The following is a 22,064-nucleotide window of genomic DNA, read 5'->3' on the forward strand; positions in this document are numbered from 1 at the left end:
CTCCTCGGATCCGGGTAAGAGGTACTATGGGAAGCAAAGATTCGGTTAGTCCGAGTCCGAGAGAATTTGAGTGCAGATATGAGGGTGATATACGGGAGTCTAAATCAACGAGACCTTTGCGATGGTGTTGACCATGGCCAGCGCCGACGCCTTCTCCGTTTGGCCGCAGGTACTGGAGACCCAGCCGAGGATAATCGAGTTAACTAAATAGGTGAGTAATTATGTTAGCTAGGGAAGGACGACGAGAAAAGAGAGAGAGAGAGAGAGAGAGAGAGAGAGAGAGTAAGGCAAAGGCAAATCATACCCGCATATGCTCCTATCCCAAAGACAACCAGCGAAGTACCTCGCACACGTATATAGGGTTTTGCACCCAAGAACGAAGCCGAAGACGGCGATCGCTTTCGCAACAGTAATATGCCAGGTTCGCTCATTGACACGGCCAGAATTCCAGGACCAGATCAGGGCGATTGCGCCGGCAATCAGGTACGGCGTGCAGGTGAGGACGAGGGTGATTGTTGTCGAGAATCCCAGAGTGTCGACGGCGGTTGGGAAGAAATTTCCTGAACCCGTTCGCGTCCAGATGCATGCGCCGCATGAAGGTGAAGAGCCAAGCGCGCATGTCCCTTGCGGCTTCCTTGAGACTGGCCCAGCTGCTGCTTTGGTGGCGGATGCCGACGGTGTCAGCTTGGATGCGGTTGTGGGTTAGCCAGCGTGTGCTCAGGGGGTCGTGTCATTTTGTGGGCGTGTTCTCTGTCTTGCAAAGCAACCAATCTGAAGCAAATAATGGAGTAGAGAGAAAGGAGGAAGACCCCGGGTGCGTTGGGGGCGTCTTGTAGCCGCATAGAGACCCCGTTGGACAAAGCGTTTGCAGAGGAAGACGTATGGGCATCAGGTGACTCTCCCTCTCTCATAGTCTTGTTGCTCTCACTTCTTGTTTCCATTTTGTCTCTTTTCATCTGCTCGGCATTCTACTCTTTCTCTGATACTTCTCAAGATGTTAGCCCACAAAACATCGGGGATTGCAGCTCGGGGTTGGCACACCAAACCTGCAGTAACACAATTCGCTACTACATCTGTTGACCAACTATCCTCTTGCCCTCCCGACGTAATCCATATATACTCCAATATTTCCAGATGAGGGATGGCCATGCTCTCCTCATCAGCGGGCCTAGTACGTTTTCCTGCCACATGACGGACCGACGAGCTAATCTAGTGTTGTCTTAGGTAGACGAACCTAGCTGCGGAGAGATGCCCACGACCATGTCTGCAAGCCACTCCATTTTCTAGTTGAATTAAACAAAGCGCCACAGTCGACAGGAGAGCACCTTTAAAAAATCGCAGGCTGCCCATCGGAGCAGTCTCATGCCTGATAATGAGGAAGCGAGAGCAGCTTGTGTTGTATTTTCTTCCGACAGTCTGCAAACCAACGGGCTAACAGGCGGATCGTGAGCTTCATGATATGGTGCGCTTGCTCCCGAGTGATACGGATGGTTGAAGCTGAAGTGGTTCTATGCATTACTGGTGGTCGCTAGTACATATTTCGACAGAGCAGTCTATTCCGCGGCATTAGGATGAACGTGCGCCTGCACAACAGCCCTCCCATCCCGATAGTCATCCAACACCCGATTCACCTTCTCCTCGTCAAGCCCCTCAATTACCTGAAAATCCAAAGCTCTGAGTTTACCCTGCTGAATCCACTCCGGAAACTTTGCCCAGAAGTTCGCCGAGAACTGACCGTGTAAGTTGCTGGCCCCGTAGGCATGCTCCTTTCTAAACCCAGCCTTCTTTGCCTCAACTTGGACGGGGTCGACTTCTCCACGGACCAGCGTGACTAACGATCCCCGACGTGAGTTCGACAAGGCAGCGAGCCCGAGACCCTGATTCTTGCCGCCATTGATCGTATCATACGCATAGAGCAGGTCGTCGCCAACAAGCTCGCGAATACGCGCCACCACGTCCTCCGCCTCCCGGTCTATAACATGCGTCGCACCAAGAGACTTCAGGTAATCCACTTTCGCAGCATCTCTCGTACTCGCCGTCGTAACCACCCTCCCAAACCCAGCAAGTTTCGCAAACTGCAGCCCAAACTTTCCCGTATTCGAACCACCCCCAATCACCAAAATCGTCTCATTCGAATAATCCACACTCTCCTGGCCTGAGTTGAACTCAGCAGGCGTGAGTCCAAATCCACTCTCGTGGAAAAGCGCCACGAAGCCCGCAACAGCATTCACAGGGATCGTGGCGGCCTCGTCAAAGCTCAGCCCGTCGGGGATTTTCGCCGCATAGTCAGCGTGCAAGACTACGTATTGCTGCAGTCCGCCCTGGTCTGGGCCGCCAAGGACATCAGACTGCCCGAAGATGCGATCGCCGACGGCGAATTTGGTTACGTTGTCGCCGAGGGAGACGACTGTGCCGGCTATGTCTTGGGTTAGGACTTCACCGGGGACGTGAGATTCGATTAAGTAGCCTTTATCTCGGGACTGGGTTTGACGTCAGTGAGAATAGCCGTCTCTGAAATTGAGAGGCCGTTGTCTCACCTTTCTATCGTGTGGGTTGACTATGTTTGAATGTGTCAGTTTGGATTGTTTGTGGAGTGGCTGGGAAACGCTTACTTCCTGCAGCGACCACCTTTACGAGCACCCAGCCTGGTTCGGGCCTGGGGATCGGTCGTTTGGTGAGTTTGAGGGGTTTGCCGATTTCTTCGACAATGAGGGCTTTTTGCAGGGTCACCATTGTGGGTATGGTATAGGCTTGGAAGCGTGTGTGAAAGGTGGTATTCCGAGGGAGGCGCAATTAGCAGTTGACGAGCATATAGTACACCAATTTTGGTATCTGCGAATAAGTTTCTTATCCACTGACAGGGTTTGTGTTGTCCAATATAAAGTGGGATGTCGTCGATGCCAGCTTATAAATCCACGTAAGGCCGCCAGCGCCACCAAACCCAAAGGATGATCCTCAATCTCGAATACAGAGTAAATGCCACCGGTTGATTGAGCCTGAAATAATCTTACTCTCAGCGCGATTGTCAATCACTTCCCCTGCTGGCTCCTTCATTGGCTTTCCAGACTGGGGAAGGTGTTGGCTTCTGAACTGACACCCTGGAACGCGTGGATCTATACAGATCGAGGTTCTCCAACAAAGCTGTGCCAGTGGTTCGTCTGTAGATGAGCCGAGAATGTGGGAGGCTTTGTTTCCTTGTATTACAAACAGGATGGGATATTGACATTATTAACGAGATGGATTGGATGGATATCAGGGTGTGAACATGGCAATTGAATATCTGGACTCGATTATTTTGCAAGACTCTTTCTTTGAGAAGTACTTGTATACCACCTTTAGCACCACCACACCAGAATCCGCAAGCACAGATTCACACACCGAGAGCGACATCGAACAGGCCGCAGCCGAGCTCGAAAACTAAGACGAGACCAACCAACCCATCATCCAGCGTCTGGTCACTCAGCAGAGTTATCATGATCTCCAGAAGAACGAAGGCCAGCCGATAAAGCCGGTCGAGACAAGCGGGGGATATGTCCTGGTTGACTGGTAGAACGGGTATGTTTCCAGACGGTCCACCAACGAATTATATCCCAATTCAGTGATTTATGCGCCTAGATGACCCCGAGCATCCGCAGAGCTGGAGGACCTTGAAGAAGGGACGGATCACGTTCGTGATCTGTTTTTACTCGTTTGTTGTCTACTTCGGGTCGTCGATATCTGTTGGTGCGGTGCCGGAGATCGTAGAGAAATTTGGAATCCGTGTCGAAGTTTCGTCGCTCTCTTTGGCGCTGTATGTTGTTGGCTGTGAGTTTCTAGAGTCCTACGGCAGTAGGTGATGCATATGTTAATGTGTTATGGCGCAGATGGGCTTGGACCGATGCTGTTTTTCACCTCTGAGCGGGTGAGTTCTCCTCCCCTCTCCCGCCTGTGCCCTTGCAACTGGAGGTGCTTCATTCGGTGATATGGTTTGTATACCCAAGCTTATCTGGTTCGGTTCATACTGACAGCCCGAAGTATCCGTTGATCAAAGTCCCGATCGGGTGTTTTGCTTGTTATCTTTCAATTCCGAGGCTTCTCGTGTAACACGAAAAGATGGTCAGGGTTTTGGAGAGTTAAGCTTCTTTCGGTTACACAACAGACACGTGTGGACAACTTCGATTCCATAGACTCGTGCAGGCGGAATTGGTCTTATATGTTCCTGTCCTTCCTGATCCTGGAGCACTTTTCGCACTCCAGAAGATTGGCGTGGAAGCCACTGCCGCCTCCTTGCGAACCCACTCCTCCTCCAAATCCGACACCGTCCCTCTGATAAAATCACTCAGCAAGGCGTCCTTCACCATGGCATTGGGATCTTCCGACTAGACTAATCATCTTCTAATCCAGTAAATAGAATTGTCGAATGGCACGAGGACGGTCCCTCTCCCCACTCGCCTCCAAAATGCGGGGACGAGCCGAGGATCAAAACGGCTCACGGCTATTGTCAGCCAGGCTCTCCTCATATACGCACCCTCTCCCCTCACCCTCACCCATGCAAGTCACGCGCAGCCTGTGCAGGTGCAGATACTCAAATGGCTCTCGGTATGTCTCGTATTCACCCCGGAGAGAACTGACAATGCTGACCGAAGACAGCAACCGCCGCCGGCCTCACACTGGCCGCGTACCTGAACGCCAAATTCCACCTCACGAAAGACCTGAGCACGCTCCTTGTCACCTCACGCGCCTTCCGCCGCCATGATGCGGCGGCGGCGGCAGGCCGGCTGAATATTTGGTTCACCTTTGACGAGACGGTCTCACGGTACCCGGATATGCTGGCCATCTGGTCGCGCGAGGGGACGTACTCGTACCGCGAGACGAGGGAGCGAGCACTGCAGTACGCGCATTACTTCCGGTTCAAGGGCGTAAAGAAGGGAGAGCTCGTTGCGCTGTATCTCCAGAATCGGCCGGAGTTTATCTTTGCGTGGTTGGGTCTCTGGGCGATCGGGTGTGCGCCGGCCGCGATAAATTATAACCTTGCGGGCGATGCACTCGTCCATTGTATCCGGATTAGCGGAGCGAAGGTTGTCCTTGTTGATGATGATGCCGGGTGCCAGGAGCGCGTGGAAGAGCGTCGGACGACTCTACAGGGGGAGCTGGGGATGGAGCCTGTGGTTATCGACGAGGCTTTCAGAGACGGACTCATTCGTTCGTTCCCGACCACTGTCCCCGAGGACGGCAAGCTCATCCCCGACGTGCCAGGGGAATACCCGTCCATCCTGCTCTATACGTCCGGCACAACCGGTCTCCCGAAGGGCTGCGCGTTCACCATGTCCCGCCTCTACCAATCGATCATCCTCCGCCGTGGCGGACTGGGCGACCCGGACGGCCCAGACGGCGACAGATGGTACTCCTGCATGCCTCTCTACCACGGCACCTCCGCAATAGCACTGATCATCTGCCTCACAAGCGGCCTGTCCATCGCCATCGGCCGCAAGTTCAGCGTGCGCCAGTTCTGGACCGACATCCGCGACTCTGATGCCACGGCCTTCGTCTACGTCGGCGAAGCCGCCCGATACCTGCTCGCCGCACCCCCAAGCCCCCTGGACCGGTGCCACCGCGTCCGCCTGATGTACGGCAACGGCCTGCGCCCGGATATCTGGGAGCGGTTCCGCGAGCGCTTCGGCATCGCCGAGGTCGGCGAGTTCTTCAACAGCACCGAGGGCATCTTCGCCCTCTTCAACCACAACAAGGGCCCCTTTACCGCCGGGAGCGTCGGCCACCACGGCCTCCTGCTCCGCTTCCTCATGAACAACACGTTCGTGCCCGTGGCCATCGACCCGAACACGGGGGACGTCCTCCGGAACCCAGAAACCGGCTTCGCCGTGCGATCCCCCTACGCGGTTGGCGGCGAGATCCTCGTCAACGTCCCCGGCAAGGAGGCCTTCCAGGGCTACTGGGAGAACGAGGCCGCGACGAACAAGAAGTTCCTGAGGGACGTCTTCAAGAAGGGGGACCTGTATTACCGCTCCGGCGATGCCCTGCGCCGCCAGGACGACGGACGCTGGTACTTCCTTGACCGACTGGGCGATACGTTCCGGTGGAAGAGCGAGAACGTGTACGTCCTTCCATCAATTCAGCCTTCCCTTCCCTTCCCTTCCCAAGAACCATGTCATGCCATGGAATGGAATAGATAAAGATAGATAAACTAACCGCAACGACGATGCGATTCGAATTCGATTGAACAGCGCAACAGCCGAAGTCTCCGAAGTCCTCGGCTCGCACCCGTCCATCCTCGAAGCAAACGTCTACGGCGTGACAGTCCCGCACCACGAAGGCCGCGCCGGCTGCGCAGCACTCCAACTCCGCGCGGCGTCCTCGGACAAGGACCAGGACCTGAAGGGCCTTGCACGGTTCGCGCGCGCCCGCCTCCCCAAATACGCAGTCCCCGTGTTCCTGCGCCTCGTCTCGGCCTCCACGCACACGGATAACCATAAGCAGGGGAAGGTTGCGCTGCGCGAGGAAGGGGTCGACCCTGCGAAGATTGGGACGAAGGTTAAGGGGGGTGCAGGGGATAGGTTCTTTTGGCTTGTGCCGGGGGAGGAGGAGTATCGGGGTTTCGGGGAGGGGGAGTGGAGGGAGATTGTTGAGAAGAGGGTTAGGCTTTAGGGAGGGTGGGGGCCCTGGGGGTTGTGGTTGGGGTTGTACATCACTTACAGTGTATGAGTGGGTTGTGCGGCTTGTAAAGAGAGTATAACTACTATACTACGCCAATATACATATATCCGACTGGTTAACCTAGTGCAAAATAGGCAAGACGGCGAACGCAGACTCTAACTTATATCTAGTCTATTTACGAACTAATCGATTTCATGCTACATAACAGATTGATATCGAGGTACATGGGACAGGACGAGAGGAGACGAGACAAAACGAGACGTTTACTTTTTCAACCCGAGCAGGTTGATGCTCTTCGGTCGCTCAATCGGCAGACCCAGGGCACGGTCCCAGATCAGTTGGACCAGGGGCCCGATGGCCCGGCTGACACCGAAGGCAACAGTGTAGTAGAGCGGCTTCTGGAAGCCATAGTGGTGGAAGAGCACGCCGGAGGCGGCGTCCACGTTCGGGTGGGGGTTCTTGGTCTACGATTTCGATCAATCAGCATGGGAAGCGGAATTAATTTTAAGGGATTTGGGGGAAGTACCTTTCCGTGCTCGGTGAGGACGCCAGGGGCGATCTCGGAGTTCTTCTTGACGAGCTGGAAGACCGGGTTGGCGAGGACGTCTGGGCGGGTCGCGGCGAAGTCCATCAGGGCCTGGAAGCGGGGGTCGGGCTTGCGGAGGACGCCGTGGCCGTAGCCGGGGACGACGCGGCCGGACTTGAGGGTGTCCCAGAGGTAGGTGCGGACGTCCTCGTCGGTGAAGTTGGTGCCGATCTTCTCCTGCATGGCCAGGATCCAGCGGAGGACTTCCTGGGCGGCCAGGCCGTGGAGCGGGCCGGCGAGGCCGAGCAGACCGGCGGAGTAGCTGAGGAAGGGGTCGCTGAGGGCGCTGCCGACGAGGTGGGTGGCGTGGGCGGAGACGTTGCCGCCCTCGTGGTCGCCGTGAAGGGCGAGGTAGAGACGGAGGAGGTCGTGGAAGTCGGTGTTCTGGGCGCCGCCCTTGCCGAGGAGCTCAGCGAAATTGTACGACCAGTCCTGGGCGGGGTCGAGCTGCTGCCGGCCGACAAGGTCAAGCTCGTCGGGGCGGAAGACGAGAGCCGCAACACGGGGGATCTTTGCGAGGAGGGATATCGCGTCGTCGAAGGTCGGTTCCCAGTAGTCAGCCTTGTTAAGGCCCTTCTCGTAGAGCTTGGCGAATTTGGACTCGGTGTTGAGAGCCGCGACGATCACCGAGATCTGGGTCATTGGGTGCATCTCACGCGGGAACGTCTTCGCCAGGTTGAGGATGTGCTCGGGGACGTGCGACTCCTCGGCCAGCCGGCGAGAAAAGGCACGGACCTGGCTGGTAGAGGGGACCTGGCCTGTCAGGAGCAGCCAGAACATGGCCTCGGGAAGCATCTCGGTGCCGGTGGGACCCTTGGGAAGCTCCTTCTGGCAATCCTTGATGGTCTTGCCATGGAAGCGGATGCCCTCGTCGGCGTCGAGGACGGAGCCCTCCCAGAGCATGCTCTTGAGTCCGCGCGCACCACCGATGACATTGGCTACCTTGACCTCGCCGATGACCTCGTCGGCCTGCTTCTTCACCTCGGCCAAGAGCTCCCGCTTGGCGGGGATGACGGCCTTGAGGGCGGATTTGAGGTCTGGTTCGGCTGTGGCATAGCCGCGGCGGGGGACAATCTACATATCAATTGTTTAGTTGATCAGATCCTGCAATTGACGAACTTCTTTTTTTTTTGGCGTTGAAGTTGGCGATCGGGAATGACGTACCTGAGCCAGCCTGGAGGCATGGCGGGCGGTGCGGAGGGGGAGAGCCATCTTCTCAGAAGCGAATGGACAAGAGCTGATTCAATGGGAAGTAAGAGATGAGAGACCAACTCAAGCTTTGAGAGATAGAAGAAGGAAGAAGAGAAAACGAGGCGAAAAGGCGACGAGAGGTGCACAGCTCGGGAGAGAGGACGAGGCGGTCCGGTTGGCCGCGGAGGAGAGACTGGGGAATGCAACAGGCCGAGGCAAGGCCCGGCGCACACATGGAGCTCAGCAAAGAATGGCGTCCGATTTCCGGAGTAAATCGATCCAGGTGCCCATCCACGGATCTACGGAGTTTCTATTCTCTGCTCATGCTGGATACTGCCGTCTTCTGTCCGACGACGACACCTTGGGGGGTGTATGGTGCTCGGTTATCACATGAGGGGCTCGGCAACTGGGGAACAGGGGAACTACAGAGGGGAGGGAAAGATCAGAGACAAGGAACATTGAACCCGTCTTGAAAGCCTGGATTGACAGATATCTCATCAACATCAAAGCACAAACTCTCTCAGAATTTTGAAAGAATATCTCGAGCAAGGAGGGATAGAGAGACCATGAGCCTCGAGATGCGCGGGGTAATCCCAAAACGGAAAGATGCATTCCGAGATTTGATGCCTGAGAATCTGAGCACAAATTGCAGCCCGAACTTCAAGGCACCAACAGCACAGCCACGGAGGAGCCCAAGGCCCGCCACACTCTCAGGTCCGAGTCCCTGATTGGCTACACAGAGTTTTCTTCCCTTCTTCGCTGATTGGCTGAGAGTTTAATCTCCGTCGCCTCAGGCACAGCTTTCTTTATCGCCTGGAAATTTTTCCCCTCCATCAGATCAGATTCATCTTCGTCTGACATCGCGAGCTTCTCACTGACTTTTCTCCCAGTCTTGGGATTCTTGTTTTCCTCTTGTCGTTTCTTTGGTTTCTTTCGGTCTTGCTGCAATTTTCCCTTTCAATTTCTGTTTGATACCCTCGCCCAAAAGTTCGAGCGAATTTCCTCAAATTATTCCCCGTCAGATCTTCCCGACTCCCTTGATTCGAATGGTTGACTGACAGCGCAGCAGAAATAGAATACGTCTGACGACAGAGAATGCCGCATCTCGAAACCACCCCAGCCATGCCTACCATCGTCGCCAAGTCTCCTTCTCCCGTACCTCCCACAGCTCAAGAGATTTCCTCGCTCCTCAACACCATCTTCAATGCAGAAACCTCTCAGCAATCCCTGGACGCGTCCTACGCCTTGACCCACCTTTTGATCCAGAGTGTTGGGCCCTTCTCTTTCCAGACGTATACAACACTCCTCCCCGAAATCAAGAAAGCCGCGCTTGACAAGAAAAATGGCGCCAAACGCGAAAGTTCGATGCTTATACTCGGCGCTCTGCTAGAGCGTTTCCCTCCAGCCCACCCGCTGAGTGAGGTTGTCTTCCTACTCCAAGATGGTGGTGTGATTAACCTAGCCCTCGATGCGCTGGCCGACAAAGGCGCAGTCGTGCGGGACGCCGCTCAGTACGCTATTGATGCCCTTTACATCGCACTCAAGCCCGAAGCCAAGGTCAACGCATTACTCCCTGCCCTATCCAGCTATCTGAGCCGCGGGTCCGGCAAGTGGCAGGGATTTGTTGGTGCCTACGCCCTCATCGAGAAGATGGCCTCCGAAGCGCAGATGGGACAAGGGACACTGGAACAGGAGCGCGAGAAGGATCTGCTGCGCGAAGCTATGGGCAAGACCCTGAAGGACCTTATTCCCTTGGTCGAATCTGGCATGCACGATCTGAAGAACGACGTTGCCAAGCGCGCTTGCAAGGCTATGACCGCCATCACCACTCTCCTCTCCAACGACGACGTTGAGCCCCGCATTCCCCTCCTTATCAAGACCATGGAGCAGCCCTCGGAGCAGACTTTGCAGAAGGCTATTCATGCTTTGTCTCACACTACCTTCGTCGCCATCGTTACTTCGCCCGTTCTGGCTCTGCTCACGCCACTGCTAGAGCGCTCACTCAACACCCCTAGCACCCCTCAGGAGACCCTGCGCCAGACTGTTGTCGTTGTTGAAAACCTGACGAAACTCGTCCATGATCCCGCCGAGGCCCGTACTTTCCTTCCCAAGCTCAAGCCCGGTGTGAAAGGAGTCAAGGACCGTGCCTCCTTGCCGGAGGTTCGAGAGCTTGCCACCCGCGCGATGGATGTCATGGAGAAGGCCATGGCTGATAAAGATGTCGCGGCAGGCTCGATTACCAAGACCACGCCAGATGAGGTTCTGGCTGTTCTTAATGCCAAGATCCAAGAGGCTGGTGGTCTCGCGCGACCCGATGCTGCCACTCTCTTTGAACTCGGCAAGACCTATATCGCCGAAATGGTCCGCGAGGACGTGAACTGTCGCATGCATGATCGCATCACAAACTGCATTGCCCCATACCTGCGAGGTCTCCTGGCTGACGACAAGCACGACGAAGTCGCAACCGCTGTCCAGACTCACTTTGTTGAGGAGGACTATCGTAAGTTCGGCAAGCCTGTCCAAGACGACCCGAACGAGGTGGAAATCGTCAACGCCAATTTCTCGCTCGCTTACGGTGGCATGCTTCTGCTCTCACACACCAACCTCCGCCTGCTGAAAGGACACCGCTACGGCCTCTGTGGACGTAATGGTGCTGGAAAGTCGACTCTCATGCGCAGCATTGCCAATGACAAACTCGAGGGGTTTCCTCCTCCGGACCAAGTCCGCACCTGCTTTGTTGAACATAACCAAGGCGAGGATGCTGATTTAAGCATCTTCGAGTACGTGTCGAAGGACCCGAAGATTGCCGCGGAGGGAGATGAGCACATTCGCAGCGTTCTTCTCGAGTTTGGCTTCACTGATGGCCCAGAGGGACGGCAGTCCCAGCGGGTGGGCTCCTTGTCAGGTGGTTGGAAGATGAAGTTGGCTCTCGCTCGTGCTATGCTACTGAAGGCTGACGTGCTTCTGCTGGACGAACCTACTAATCACTTGGATGTTGCCAACGTCAAGTGGCTGCAAGAGTATCTCAAGAAGCATACCGAGATCACTAGTCTGATCGTCAGTCACGACTCCGGTTTTCTGGATGAGGTCTGCACCGATATCTATCACTATGAGCAGAAGAAGCTGGTTTGTTACAAAGGAAACTTGGCCGACTTTGTTAAGGTGAAGCCTGAAGCTAAAAGCTACTACACTCTATCGGCCAGCAACATCCAATTCAAATTCCCACCACCTGGTATCCTCTCGGGTATCAAATCCAATACTCGCTCAATCCTCCGCATGACCAACTGCTCCTATACCTACCCGGGAGCCAGCAAGCCGTCTTTGGTCGATGCATCCTTGTCCCTTTCCTTGTCATCTCGTGTTGCAATTATCGGCGGAAATGGTGCCGGTAAATCCACATTCATCAAAATGTTGACCGGCGAGACCATCCCACAGACTGGAAAGGTCGAAAAGCACCCAAACCTCCGTATCGGTTACATCAAGCAGCACGCCTTAGAGCACGTCGAGATGCACTTGGAAAAGACCCCTAGCCAGTATCTTCAGTGGCGGTATGCCAATGGCGATGACCGTGAAGTCTTCCTCAAGCAAACTCGTATTCTTACAGAGCAGGACAAGGCCCAAATGGAAAAGCCAGTTGACCTCGGTGACGGCCGTGGTCCCCGCCGCATCGAGGCTCTGATCGGTCGGCAGAAGTGGAAGAAGAGTTTCCAATACGAAGTGTAAGTGCCTCACAGCGAAGAAATTGTGTGGCGTATGCTGACATGATCTAGCAAATGGGTCGGCCTCCTCCCGAAGCACAACACCATGATCTCCCGTGAAACACTCCTCGAGCTCGGCTTCTTTAAGATGATCCAAGAATTTGACGACCACGAGGCATCGCGTGAAGGCCTTGGTTTCCGCGTTTTGGAGCCGAAGGTTATCGCTAAGCACTTCGAGGACATCGGCCTCGACCCTGAGATCGCCACCCACAACGAGATCTCTGGTCTCTCTGGCGGTCAAAAGGTCAAGGTCGTCCTCGCCGGAGCGATGTGGAACAACCCGCACTTGCTTGTTCTCGATGAACCCACTAACTTTTTGGACCGCGACTCCTTAGGCGGCCTTGCCGTTGCCATTCGTGATTTCAAGGGTGGTGTGGTTATGATTTCCCACAACGAAGAGTTCGTCGGCGCTTTGTGCCCGGAGCAGCTTCATATTGCGGACGGCCGCATCGTCGCTCGTACCAACACTGCCATTTCCATTGACCGGTTCGAGGATAGCGGTGCTAGTACTCCCCAGCCGGCAAGCACCGCCGCCAGCTCGGCCGTCAACAGCGCTGTCCCGTCTGCGGTTAACTCTGGCGCTGAGGATACAGGCGAGCTCAAGTTCAAGGCACGCAAGAAGAAGAAGATGACCCGCGCGCAGTTGAAGGAGCGTGAAGCTCGGCGTCGCCTCCGTCATATTGAGTGGTAAAGCCTCCTACTTCCGTCCCGTCACCGATCTTCATACAAACGATACTAACTTCGATAACAGGCTCAACAGTCCTAAGGGAACCCCCAAGCCAGTCGACACTGACGACGAGGCTGATTAAGCGCAGTATCTGGTTTCTTTGCTTTTCTTTTGGGAATGATCGCATAATGACTGTACCTAATGTTTGGGATAGACGGCGTTTGTTAGTCTTAGATACCTCTAGACTCGCCTCGGTTTATAGTTACTAGGTTTGTTTGGGTTTCGCTTTTGCCCATGAATATATTCTCTTGCATCGAGTTTATCAGAGCAGATTTGATAAATCTATTTGCACGAGCTTCAAGGTCCTGGGCGGGGTGTAGTTAAGCGGGTCCATGACCGTATCGCAGGTCGATCCACGGCCATATCGCGCAGTCTTCGGACTCGGGGGTCGGATGCGTCCTCTGCGCCTCTTTCTCGCAAACCCCTATCTGAGGATTTGCGTGTGGTTGTGGTGGGGACGGTCCCTGATGATCGATGATATTCATGACGTTTACTTGAAGGAGAAGGCGGCACGTGAAGTCCGCCAAACTGTCAACTTTTGAGTCCGTCTTTTTTGGAGCGTTTCGACTGCACGCTTCTCCTGTTCTCTTTCCCAGCCATAGTCGCTCATTCTATACCATTTATCTTCCTTTGTTCTTCTTCTCGGGACTGAGACTCATTGTTCCTTTGTTCTTCTTTTCTACGTCCTCTCAAATGCTCCCGTCCTCCCACCGTTGAAGGCACGATGCCTACAGCCTACACCCCGCTGCACGATTCCATTCCGGAGGAAGACCTTCATTCCTTTTCCGACGATGAGAGCAATTTCCGTCTTCACCAGATAGACCGTTCCAATTCCCGCTCGGCCGCCGCCAGAGAAGACGACACCGAGCCATCCTTCATCGCCCCGCTCGTCCGCAAGTCCACAGATTTCGAAGCATACCTCGATTCCCTCACAGAGGACGAGCAACAACTCCTCTCCGCATCGAAAGACCATGACATAGATGATCTGGACCTATATGGGGAGGGAAAGGCGGCTATTCGTCGGAAACTTGCGGAGGCGAAGAAGAAGAAGAAACTGTTGGCCAAACGGGGCGGTTGGCGCGCGGTTTACTATTCCAAGGCCTGGTGGCGGACGCTGGTCGTCGTCATTGTTGCTGTGGGAATATTGATTTGGGGTTTCTTGAAATATGCCTGGCCGAGTAGCAATGAGTGGGAATATGTGCGTCGAGCAAGCTTTTGGAGTTCTAGGTATGCTTGAGGCTGACTTGGACAGGATATGCCCGGGCCCGATTCGTATTTCCCTACACCGAAGGGAGGGACTTTAAAGCACTGGGCCGATAGCTATGAGAAAGCTTCGAAGCTTGTCGGGAAAATGACGTTGATTGAAAAGGTCAATATCACTACCGGGACGGGATGGCAGATGGGTATGTGTGTTGGCAATACAGGTTCGTGGTTCTCATCCCGCTCACCGTCCACACAGCACAACTAATTCTCGCTAGGTCCCGCTAAGCTCGTTGGCTTCCCTTCGTTGTGTCTACAGGATGGCCCGCTCGGAATCCGTTTCGCGGATCACATCTCCGCTTTCCCCGCTGGTATTACCACAGGTGCGACTTGGAACCGAGATCTTATGCACCAACGTGGAGTCGCTATCGGGCTCGAATCCCGCATGAAAGGTGTGAACGCGATACTCGGTCCATCTATGGGTCCTCTTGGTATGATGCCTGCTGGCGGTCGCAACTGGGAGGGTTTCGGTTCGGATCCCGTCTTACAGGGGGTCGCCGCTGCGGAAACCATCCGTGGTATACAGAGCCAAGGAGTCATCGCCACGGCAAAACACTATGTGATGAACGAGCAGGAGCACTTCCGTCAGCCCAATGAGTGGGGTATCCCATACGCTCTTTCGTCCAACATTGGAGACCGCGCTCTGCATGAGGTGTTCCTTTGGCCGTTTGCTGAAAGTGTCCGTGCTGATGTCGCCAGTGTCATGTGCTCATACAACCAGGTCAACAACAGCCATGCATGCGAGAACAGCAAGCTGATGAATGGTATTCTTAAAGACGAACTAGGCTTCCAGGGGTTCGTCCAGTCGGACTGGCTCGCACAGCGGTCCGGCGTAAGCAGCGCTCTGAGCGGCCTGGATATGAGCATGCCCGGCGACGGTCTGTACTGGGCGGATGGCAGGTCTCTGTGGGGTCCTGAGCTCACCCGCTCGGCTCTGAATGCTAGCGTTCCAATGGAGCGTCTAAACGACATGGTAACACGTATCGTTGCAGCCTGGTATCAATTAGGTCAGGATTCATGGGAGCCGCCAGCTCCCGAAGGCGAAGGCGGGCCCAACTTCTCTTCGTGGACGGACGATGAGTACGGTCTGCTGTACCCAGGTAGCCCAGGTGACGAGTCAGCTGGTCTCGTGAACCGGTTCGTGGATGCTCAGAACAGCGGGAATGAAAGTCACTCGACCATTGCTCGGAAGGTGGCCAGGGAGGGCATTGTTCTGGTCAAGAATGTAGAGGGATTATTACCTCTGCCTCGCAACCCTAAAGCCAATGCTGGCAGGCCATATCGTGTCGGTGTCTATGGCGACGATGCAGGTGCTGCTAAAGGACCTAACGTGTGCAAGGATCGCGGATGCAACTCGGGAACGCTGGGATCTGGTTGGGGTAGCGGCGCTGTCGAGTTCCCTTATCTTGTCAGCCCGATGCATGCTCTGCGTGGTGCGTGGAAAAGCGAAGTCGAGTTGAAACCCTACTTGCGTAATGCAGTGATGCCCGCAGACACTTCAGATAAGGATCTTTGCGTCGTCTTTGTGAACGCCGACTCTGGTGAGGGATACATTTCTGCCGGTGGTATCCACGGTGACCGCAACAATCTGTTCCTTCAGAAAGGGGGGGATACCCTTATCCAAACAGTCGGCACAAACTGTGGAGGACCAACTGTCGTCGTTGTGCATGCAGTCGGCCCAGTCGTGGTTGACCCCTGGATTGAGCTGCCTGGAGTTCAATCAGTGCTCTTTGCCCACCTGCCTGGCCAAGAAAGCGGCAATGCTTTAGTCGACGTCCTTTTTGGCGAAGTCGATGCCAGCGGTCGTCTTCCCTACACCGTGGGCAAGAGCCTTGAAGATTACGGCCGTGGTGCTCAAGTTCTCTACGAACCCAACGCCCCAGTCCCGCAAGTCGACTTCTCTGACGCCCTTTACATCGACCACCGCCACTTCGACCGTCACAACATAACCCCTCGCTACGAATTCGGTTACGGCCTCTCCTACACGAAGTGGGAACTATCAGACCTGAAAATCAGCTCCCTACGGGATGGAAAACCATCGCGTCTCCCCGCCCCCCGGCCCGACGACGAAGTCTCCCCACCTACCTACGATACCACTCCTCCACCAGCAGACGACTCCGTCCTCTTCCCACCTGGCTTCCGCGTCCTCGATAAGTACATATACCCCTACCTCCCCACCCTAGAGGCCACAGCCCCACCCGCATCGGCCCTTCCGAGCGACCGAAAACCCTCACCACCCCACCGCACCAAACCCTCCGACGCAGGTGGCGGCCCAGGCGGGAACCCATCACTCTACGAAGAACTCGCCCGCATCGACCTCTCCGTCGAAAACACCGGCGAACGCTCAGGCTCAACGGTAATCCAAGTCTACGTCTCCTTGCCAGACACAGTAACCGAAACAATATCGTCCCCGCCGCCTCCGGAGGACACTGACACAACCTCAAAGGCAGCGGCAGAGGCTCGAGCTCTCATCCCCCGCGCAAGAGAAGAACACATCGACTTTCCCGACCGCGTCCTCCGCAACTTCACCAAAATCGCGCTCGCACCAGGCCAGAAGAGCGACGTCTCCATGACCCTGTGCCGCAAGGATCTAAGCTACTGGTCCGTCAACGAACAGAATTGGGTCTTGCCCGGGGGCGAGTTCTATATTTGGGTTGGGTATAGTAGTCGCGATTTGCCGTTGGGGAAGCACTTCGAGATGTCGTAGCTTGTCGGCGTACCGGACTTCTCTCATGGTCATCGATGGGATTAGTACAATAATGTATTGACAGGCGAGGCAGGGTATGATTGATATATAAGGATGGATGGTCAAATCCGAAATTGGATTTGTATATACATTACATAGCATCGTCACAGCCTGGAGCTTAATATATCATTGCATGTTGCGAAGGGAACACTTTTTAATTAGCAGAAGAAGCTGCAAATCAGATCAATCTGGCTTGCGTTGCGTCCCATCGGAGTCATCGCAAAGAAAAAGAGAAGAACTTTGGTTCTCAATCATAATCATAATCTAAGGTACAATGGAAACAGTATCACAGCAGAATAAAGAAGACGCCCCTCCCATTACAGCTTCGACGCAGCACCGGGGGACGAAATCTCGTTATACAGCAGACTAGTCAGGAAGTCTGCGTAGTCTTCACCCGTCACCTGGCCGGCAAAGTAACGGGCGGCAAGTTGGAACTTGTTGCCCTTGGGGCCCTTGGAGGCCAGTGTATCGGCCTGCTCCTGGAGCAGACGGAGAGCGTAGGCCTTGTCGACCTTCTTGCCCTCGGATGTGGTCACGCCGTGGCGGGCCCATTGCCAGAGCTGGCTGCGGGAGACTTCGGCGGTGGCGGCGTCCTCCTATTTTATTGTTAACGCACGTCCTTTGATCTGATACTTGGGGGAGCGTACCATGAGGTAGTTGATGGGGATACAGCCCACACCGCGGAGCCAGCCCTCCATGTAGGAGAGACCGATGTTCAGGTTCTTGCGAATGCCATCCTCAGTGATCTTTCCGGGAACATTCGTGTTGAGCAGGTCGTTGGCAGTAATGTAGACGTCCTCGCGGCGGATGTGCATCTGGTTGGGGGTGGGCATGTATTTGTTGAAGACCTCGGTCGCGATTGAGGCGAGGGCCGGATGGGCGACCCATGTGCCGTCGTGGCCTGCGCGAACTTCACGGAGCTTGTCGGCACGGACATTGGCCATGGCCTTGTCGTTTGCCTCGGCGTTGTCTTTGATGGGGATCTGGGCAGCCATTCCACCCTATGATCGTGAGTATATGGAAGATCAGAAGTTCTGGGATGAGGCGTACCATGGCGTGAACACCACGCTTGTGGCAGGTTTTGATCAAGAGCTTCACGTAGGCGTCCATGAAGGGCACGGTCATGGTGACGTCTGAACGGTCCGGAAGGACAAAGTTGGGGTGCTGGCGGAACTTCTTGATGAAGGAGAAGATGTAGTCCCAACGGCCGCAGTTGAGGCCGGAGCTGTGATCACGGAGTTCGTAGATGATCTACATCGTCAGATAAGCTCAATAAATGATAACCGGACAGTACCGTACCTCTTCCATTTCGAAGGCAGCAGAAATAGTCTCAATAAGCACGGTACCACGGATAGTGCCGCGGGGAATGCCAATGTAGTCCTGGGCCAGGTTGAAGACGTCGTTCCAGAGCCTCGCCTCCAGGTGAGACTCCATCTTAGGGAGGTAGAAGTAGGGGCCGAATCCGCGGGCCACCAACTCCTTCGCATTGTGGAAGAAGTACAATCCAAAATCGAACAGACCACCGGAGATGGGCTCGCCGTCGACGGTGAAGTGCTTCTCGTCGAGGTGCCAGCCACGGGCACGAGCAATCAGAGTGGGAAGAACCCGATCTGTGCGAAGCTTGTATTCCTTGCCGCCCTGCTTGAAGTCGACCTGGCGACGAATGGCATCATACAAATTGATTTGGCCGTTGATCATGTTATCCCAGGTGGGGGCGCTGGAATCTTGAAGCTGTTAGCGTGGTCAAATCAATAGCAATCCACAAAGAGGCATACCTTCAAAATCAGCCATGTAAGTCCACACATCCGAATTCAGCGCGTTCACAACCATCTTCCGGTCGGTGGGACCGGTAATCTCCACACGACGGTCGACCAGACCGGGGGCAGGGGGAGCTCCCTTCCATGAGGGATCGTCACGGATGGGCTTGGTCTCTGGAAGGAAGTCGGGGAGATGGCCCTTGTCGATCTCGGCTTGCCGGTCAATGCGGCGCTGCAGCAGAGCTCTACGGGTAGGGTTGAATGTGCGATGTAGGATGGCGAGGAATGCACACGCTTCCTTCGTGAGGATCTTGCGAGCATCGTTGCTCACGTTGCCGAGGATGGCGACGTCCTTGAGCTGCACGTCAACCTGAGACATTGTAGCGGCTGTCTGTATGATTCAGTGCACTTCAGGTAACTCGAAAAAGGTCCAGGTAGATAGGTCCGAGTTTCGAGGAAAGGAAAGCCAACCAGGATCTCTGGGAGGGTCCAGGCCAGACTTAAATGTATGAAGTGTGCCGATAACAGTCATTTCGGCAGGAGCGCATTGGGGTCTACGTCAGAGAATGGCGAACAACCGCGGTCCACGAGAGGACGATGATTGGGAGGCGCTTGTCCTGGATCCATGGAGGGACGGAGAAGTCAGGAAGGGGATGGAGCAGGGACGATAGGAATTGGGCCATTCAGGATGGCGAGTGTGAGGCTGGAAGCGTCAGAAGCCGCCAGGATGAACGGATCCGCCCTGTTTGGGAAGAAAGTCACGGGACTTGGCCGCGGAAAAGTCACATGGGAGCTCCCAGCGACTCGGCCGATTGCGGACCTCTGTTTCTGTTCTGCAATTCAAATCCTCACGGGAGACGCCGTTGCCCGAGACGCTCTCGTCCGACTACCGAATTCATAGCGTTCAATTAATAGTGCACTTGGAGTTCCTCTGTGAATGAACCAGACGTTTTACAACATCGGAGTGTGGCGATGGAAGTGCCGAGGATGGGGTGGAGCAGTGGGAAGAAACTCCCCGCACGCCCGAAGCTCTCGAGCTCCAAACAGCCGCGGTTCTCAACTGCTGAAATGTCGCCGTTCTGGAGCGCCTCTCGCCGACATCTCCCGATTCTCGAAAACCCCAAGGTCAGCTCTTCCTCGAGACAGCATGTCGATTCCTGCTGCCGCAGAGGGAAGCAATCAATAATTGGTATATATCTACATCAACGAAAGCTCACTTGATCGCTGTAAAGCAGGCAGCGCATGTGAAATCCACATCGAAGTTCGACCACCAAGAGCCATCAAACATCAAAGCATGCAAGCATGTGATATCACTATCATGGTCTCCAGCTTCCGGATCGCTCCCGATCCTTGAATCTGGGATCGGGATCAAACGGGTTGCCCCAATATCCCTCTCAAGGTTGCCCAAATCATGCTATCCCGTCGACCTAGACCGTTTCGATATATCGTCTCACCTCCCTAGCATCCAGTCAGCGTAAAGCTCGTATAAGCCTTTCAAAGCCCGGCCCTCAGCTGGAGCAAAAGTCTTACCAGTCTGTGACGGCCTCCTCCCACAAGCGCAGCTCATGTTCCCGAGTACCTCCAAAGTGATCTACAAACGCATCCCCAAAGACCTCCCGCGCGACACTGTCTTTGTGCGTGAATGTAGCGACTGCAGCCCCCAAGTTCTTGGCTAGCCGGATTCCTTTATCGCTCGAACCTCCCATGTCCTCGCCCTTCGATAGTGGGGGCACAGGGATCTCGAGCTTCTTCTCCACGCCCCGCCATCCCAATGCGACTATGGCCGCTAGCACAAAGTGAGGGTTAGCGTCCGCGCCCGGGACACGTACTTCGAGCCGGGTAGCTTTCGGGCTGGCAGTCGGCGGCGTAATGAGGCGGATAGAGGCGGCTCGATGCTCCAAGCCCCAGGACACAGTCACCGGTGCCCAGAAATTCTCTACTAGGCGCTTGTAGGAGTTGACAGTCGGTGCGAACATCGGCATGATATCCGGGAGCCCTGCCAGTATCCCTGCAAGAAAATGCCGACCAAGGTCCGAGAGGTACGCCACGTCGGGGTATGGAGGGGATGGATCTGGGGTGGAACGGAAGAATGCATTCGTGCCGTCGCTATTCACCAACGATATATGCATATGCCCGCTATTGCCCGGTAAGCCTTCACGGGGCTTTGCCATAAAGGATGGCGTGATGCCATATTTCGTGCCGATAGCTTTGACGACGTATCTGCGCAAGTCGAAGTCCGTTAGCAAACTCCAACATACCGCCAAGCCAGTTAAGGGCTTACTTGAATAGGCCCGCCTTATCAGCCATCTCCTTGGCCTCGCCGAACTGTAATGCCTGGTTTCCGTCCGTCAGCATGGACGACGAACGAAACCACCGCTCGGTTGTAGTGACCTACGGCTTCATATACACCCGGCCCGCTCTCTGTGTGCCACCCCTCGACCTCACAGTTGAACTGCTCGCACGCGTCGAAAACACCGTAATAGTACTCCTGGTTATGGATCGGCCGCGTCAGGCTGTACCCGAACATCCCCTCCGTCAGCGACGGCAGCGCTTCGACCGGGTTCTGTTTCAAGAAGGTAGCCGTAGATGAGGCATCGCGATTCGGCGTAGCAAACTGATAAAACTCATATTCCGCTGAAACATTCCAGGAAGCATCATCAGCGCCTTGGCCCACGCGACACGCAGATAAATCCGAACTCAATTAAGACTCTCACTCACCTCCCGCCATAGCACGAAACCCCTCCGCCGCCGGCCTCCGCAGCACTTGCGCCAACAACCCCCGCGGACAAGCAAACAACGGCTCCCTGGTATCCGGATCGAAAAAGCTCACCAGGAAAAACGGCACGTTATCTTCCCACGGTATGCGTCGGAAACTGCGCAAATCCGGTTTCGCAAGGAGATCCTTGTATCCGTTCTCCTTGTTGCTGATCCCAAGCTCCCGGAAATACGTGCGATCGTGCATGTCCCATCCGAAGATAACAGAGCAGAAACCGAACCCGTCGTCGACTACCGAGAGGAATTTCTTCTTCGAGACCAGCTTCCCGCGGAGCATCCCGTCGGCGTCGACGCCGGCGAGCTTTACCTTGGTGTCACTCCGGAGGACTTCCGCGACATTTTCGGAGGTTACTTCTGGATTGGACATGGCTTCGAGGTGGCCGGTATGATCTCGCGCTTCGTTGTGGGTGGGATTCGGCGTCTCGACAAGAGGGACTCTTCGCAGGGAGAAGGAATGTGGGATGGTGGCTTATCAGCGGGGTCGAAGGAGTGGCTGGATCGCAAACGAGAGGAAGGGATGTGGGTGTCCAAGCCGACGGGGTCAATTCCCTCTTCTACGGACCGGTCAGTATTTATTACATGATAATAAATGCAGACTCAGCTGACAGTTCCA

At 55.1% G+C, this 22,064-nt stretch overlaps 8 protein-coding genes across 8 annotated transcripts; 4 read left to right on the top strand and 4 right to left on the bottom strand.

The window, feature by feature from the left end:
* Positions 1 to 158: 158 nt before the first annotated feature.
* BJX67DRAFT_342148 (uncharacterized protein) lies at positions 159 to 830 on the top strand. The gene is made up of 2 exons (XM_071027986.1): positions 159 to 203; positions 305 to 830. Exon 2 carries the CDS (start codon positions 311 to 313, stop codon positions 704 to 706), a length of 396 nt encoding a protein of 131 aa, XP_070890375.1. The 5' UTR covers positions 159 to 203; positions 305 to 310; the 3' UTR covers positions 707 to 830.
* Positions 831 to 1,235: 405 nt separating this feature from the next.
* BJX67DRAFT_160641 (zinc-binding alcohol dehydrogenase family protein) lies at positions 1,236 to 2,837 on the bottom strand. Its single transcript, XM_071024944.1, has 3 exons — positions 2,613 to 2,837; positions 2,538 to 2,557; positions 1,236 to 2,480 (listed from the first exon to the last, which is right to left on the bottom strand). Exons 1-3 carry the CDS (start codon positions 2,731 to 2,733, stop codon positions 1,554 to 1,556), a joined length of 1,068 nt encoding a protein of 355 aa, XP_070890376.1. The 5' UTR covers positions 2,734 to 2,837; the 3' UTR covers positions 1,236 to 1,553.
* A 1,220-nt stretch (positions 2,838 to 4,057) lies between these two features.
* Positions 4,058 to 6,642, top strand: BJX67DRAFT_389041 (putative very-long-chain acyl-CoA synthetase family protein (CefD1); the record flags this gene model as incomplete). Its single annotated transcript, XM_071034441.1, has 3 exons — positions 4,058 to 4,578; positions 4,630 to 6,091; positions 6,222 to 6,642. Exons 1-3 carry the CDS (start codon positions 4,569 to 4,571, stop codon positions 6,640 to 6,642), a joined length of 1,893 nt encoding a protein of 630 aa, XP_070890377.1. The 5' UTR covers positions 4,058 to 4,568.
* Positions 6,643 to 6,709: 67 nt separating this feature from the next.
* mcsA (putative citrate synthase Cit1) lies at positions 6,710 to 9,034 on the bottom strand. Its single transcript, XM_071027987.1, has 3 exons — positions 8,402 to 9,034; positions 7,178 to 8,311; positions 6,710 to 7,115 (listed from the first exon to the last, which is right to left on the bottom strand). Exons 1-3 carry the CDS (start codon positions 8,447 to 8,449, stop codon positions 6,915 to 6,917), a joined length of 1,383 nt encoding a protein of 460 aa, XP_070890378.1. The 5' UTR covers positions 8,450 to 9,034; the 3' UTR covers positions 6,710 to 6,914.
* A 388-nt stretch (positions 9,035 to 9,422) lies between these two features.
* On the top strand, positions 9,423 to 13,472 carry BJX67DRAFT_342157 (putative mRNA-nucleus export ATPase (Elf1)). The gene is made up of 3 exons (XM_071027988.1): positions 9,423 to 12,147; positions 12,199 to 12,873; positions 12,938 to 13,472. The coding sequence occupies exons 1-3, from the start codon at positions 9,524 to 9,526 to the stop codon at positions 12,993 to 12,995; spliced, it is 3,357 nt and encodes a 1,118-aa protein (XP_070890379.1). The 5' UTR covers positions 9,423 to 9,523; the 3' UTR covers positions 12,996 to 13,472.
* On the top strand, positions 13,467 to 17,198 carry BJX67DRAFT_160728 (beta-glucosidase). The gene is made up of 3 exons (XM_071024947.1): positions 13,467 to 14,111; positions 14,166 to 14,337; positions 14,392 to 17,198. Exons 1-3 carry the CDS (start codon positions 13,638 to 13,640, stop codon positions 16,878 to 16,880), a joined length of 3,135 nt encoding a protein of 1,044 aa, XP_070890380.1. The 5' UTR covers positions 13,467 to 13,637; the 3' UTR covers positions 16,881 to 17,198.
* On the bottom strand, positions 17,059 to 19,164 carry BJX67DRAFT_160687 (malate synthase). Its single transcript, XM_071024946.1, has 5 exons — positions 18,695 to 19,164; positions 18,219 to 18,643; positions 17,970 to 18,170; positions 17,567 to 17,920; positions 17,059 to 17,515 (listed from the first exon to the last, which is right to left on the bottom strand). The coding sequence occupies exons 1-5, from the start codon at positions 19,053 to 19,055 to the stop codon at positions 17,237 to 17,239; spliced, it is 1,620 nt and encodes a 539-aa protein (XP_070890381.1). The 5' UTR covers positions 19,056 to 19,164; the 3' UTR covers positions 17,059 to 17,236.
* Positions 19,165 to 19,845: 681 nt separating this feature from the next.
* BJX67DRAFT_160676 (glutamine synthetase family protein) lies at positions 19,846 to 22,061 on the bottom strand. The gene is made up of 6 exons (XM_071024945.1): positions 22,058 to 22,061; positions 21,395 to 22,005; positions 21,072 to 21,310; positions 20,958 to 21,010; positions 20,207 to 20,896; positions 19,846 to 20,134 (listed from the first exon to the last, which is right to left on the bottom strand). The coding sequence occupies exons 2-6, from the start codon at positions 21,816 to 21,818 to the stop codon at positions 20,104 to 20,106; spliced, it is 1,437 nt and encodes a 478-aa protein (XP_070890382.1). The 5' UTR covers positions 21,819 to 22,005; positions 22,058 to 22,061; the 3' UTR covers positions 19,846 to 20,103.
* Positions 22,062 to 22,064: the final 3 nt, after the last annotated feature.

This window comes from Aspergillus lucknowensis (genome assembly GCF_044049455.1).
Source record: "Aspergillus lucknowensis strain CBS 449.75 chromosome Unknown BJX67scaffold_3, whole genome shotgun sequence".
Lineage (NCBI taxonomy): Eukaryota > Fungi > Ascomycota > Eurotiomycetes > Eurotiales > Aspergillaceae > Aspergillus > Aspergillus lucknowensis.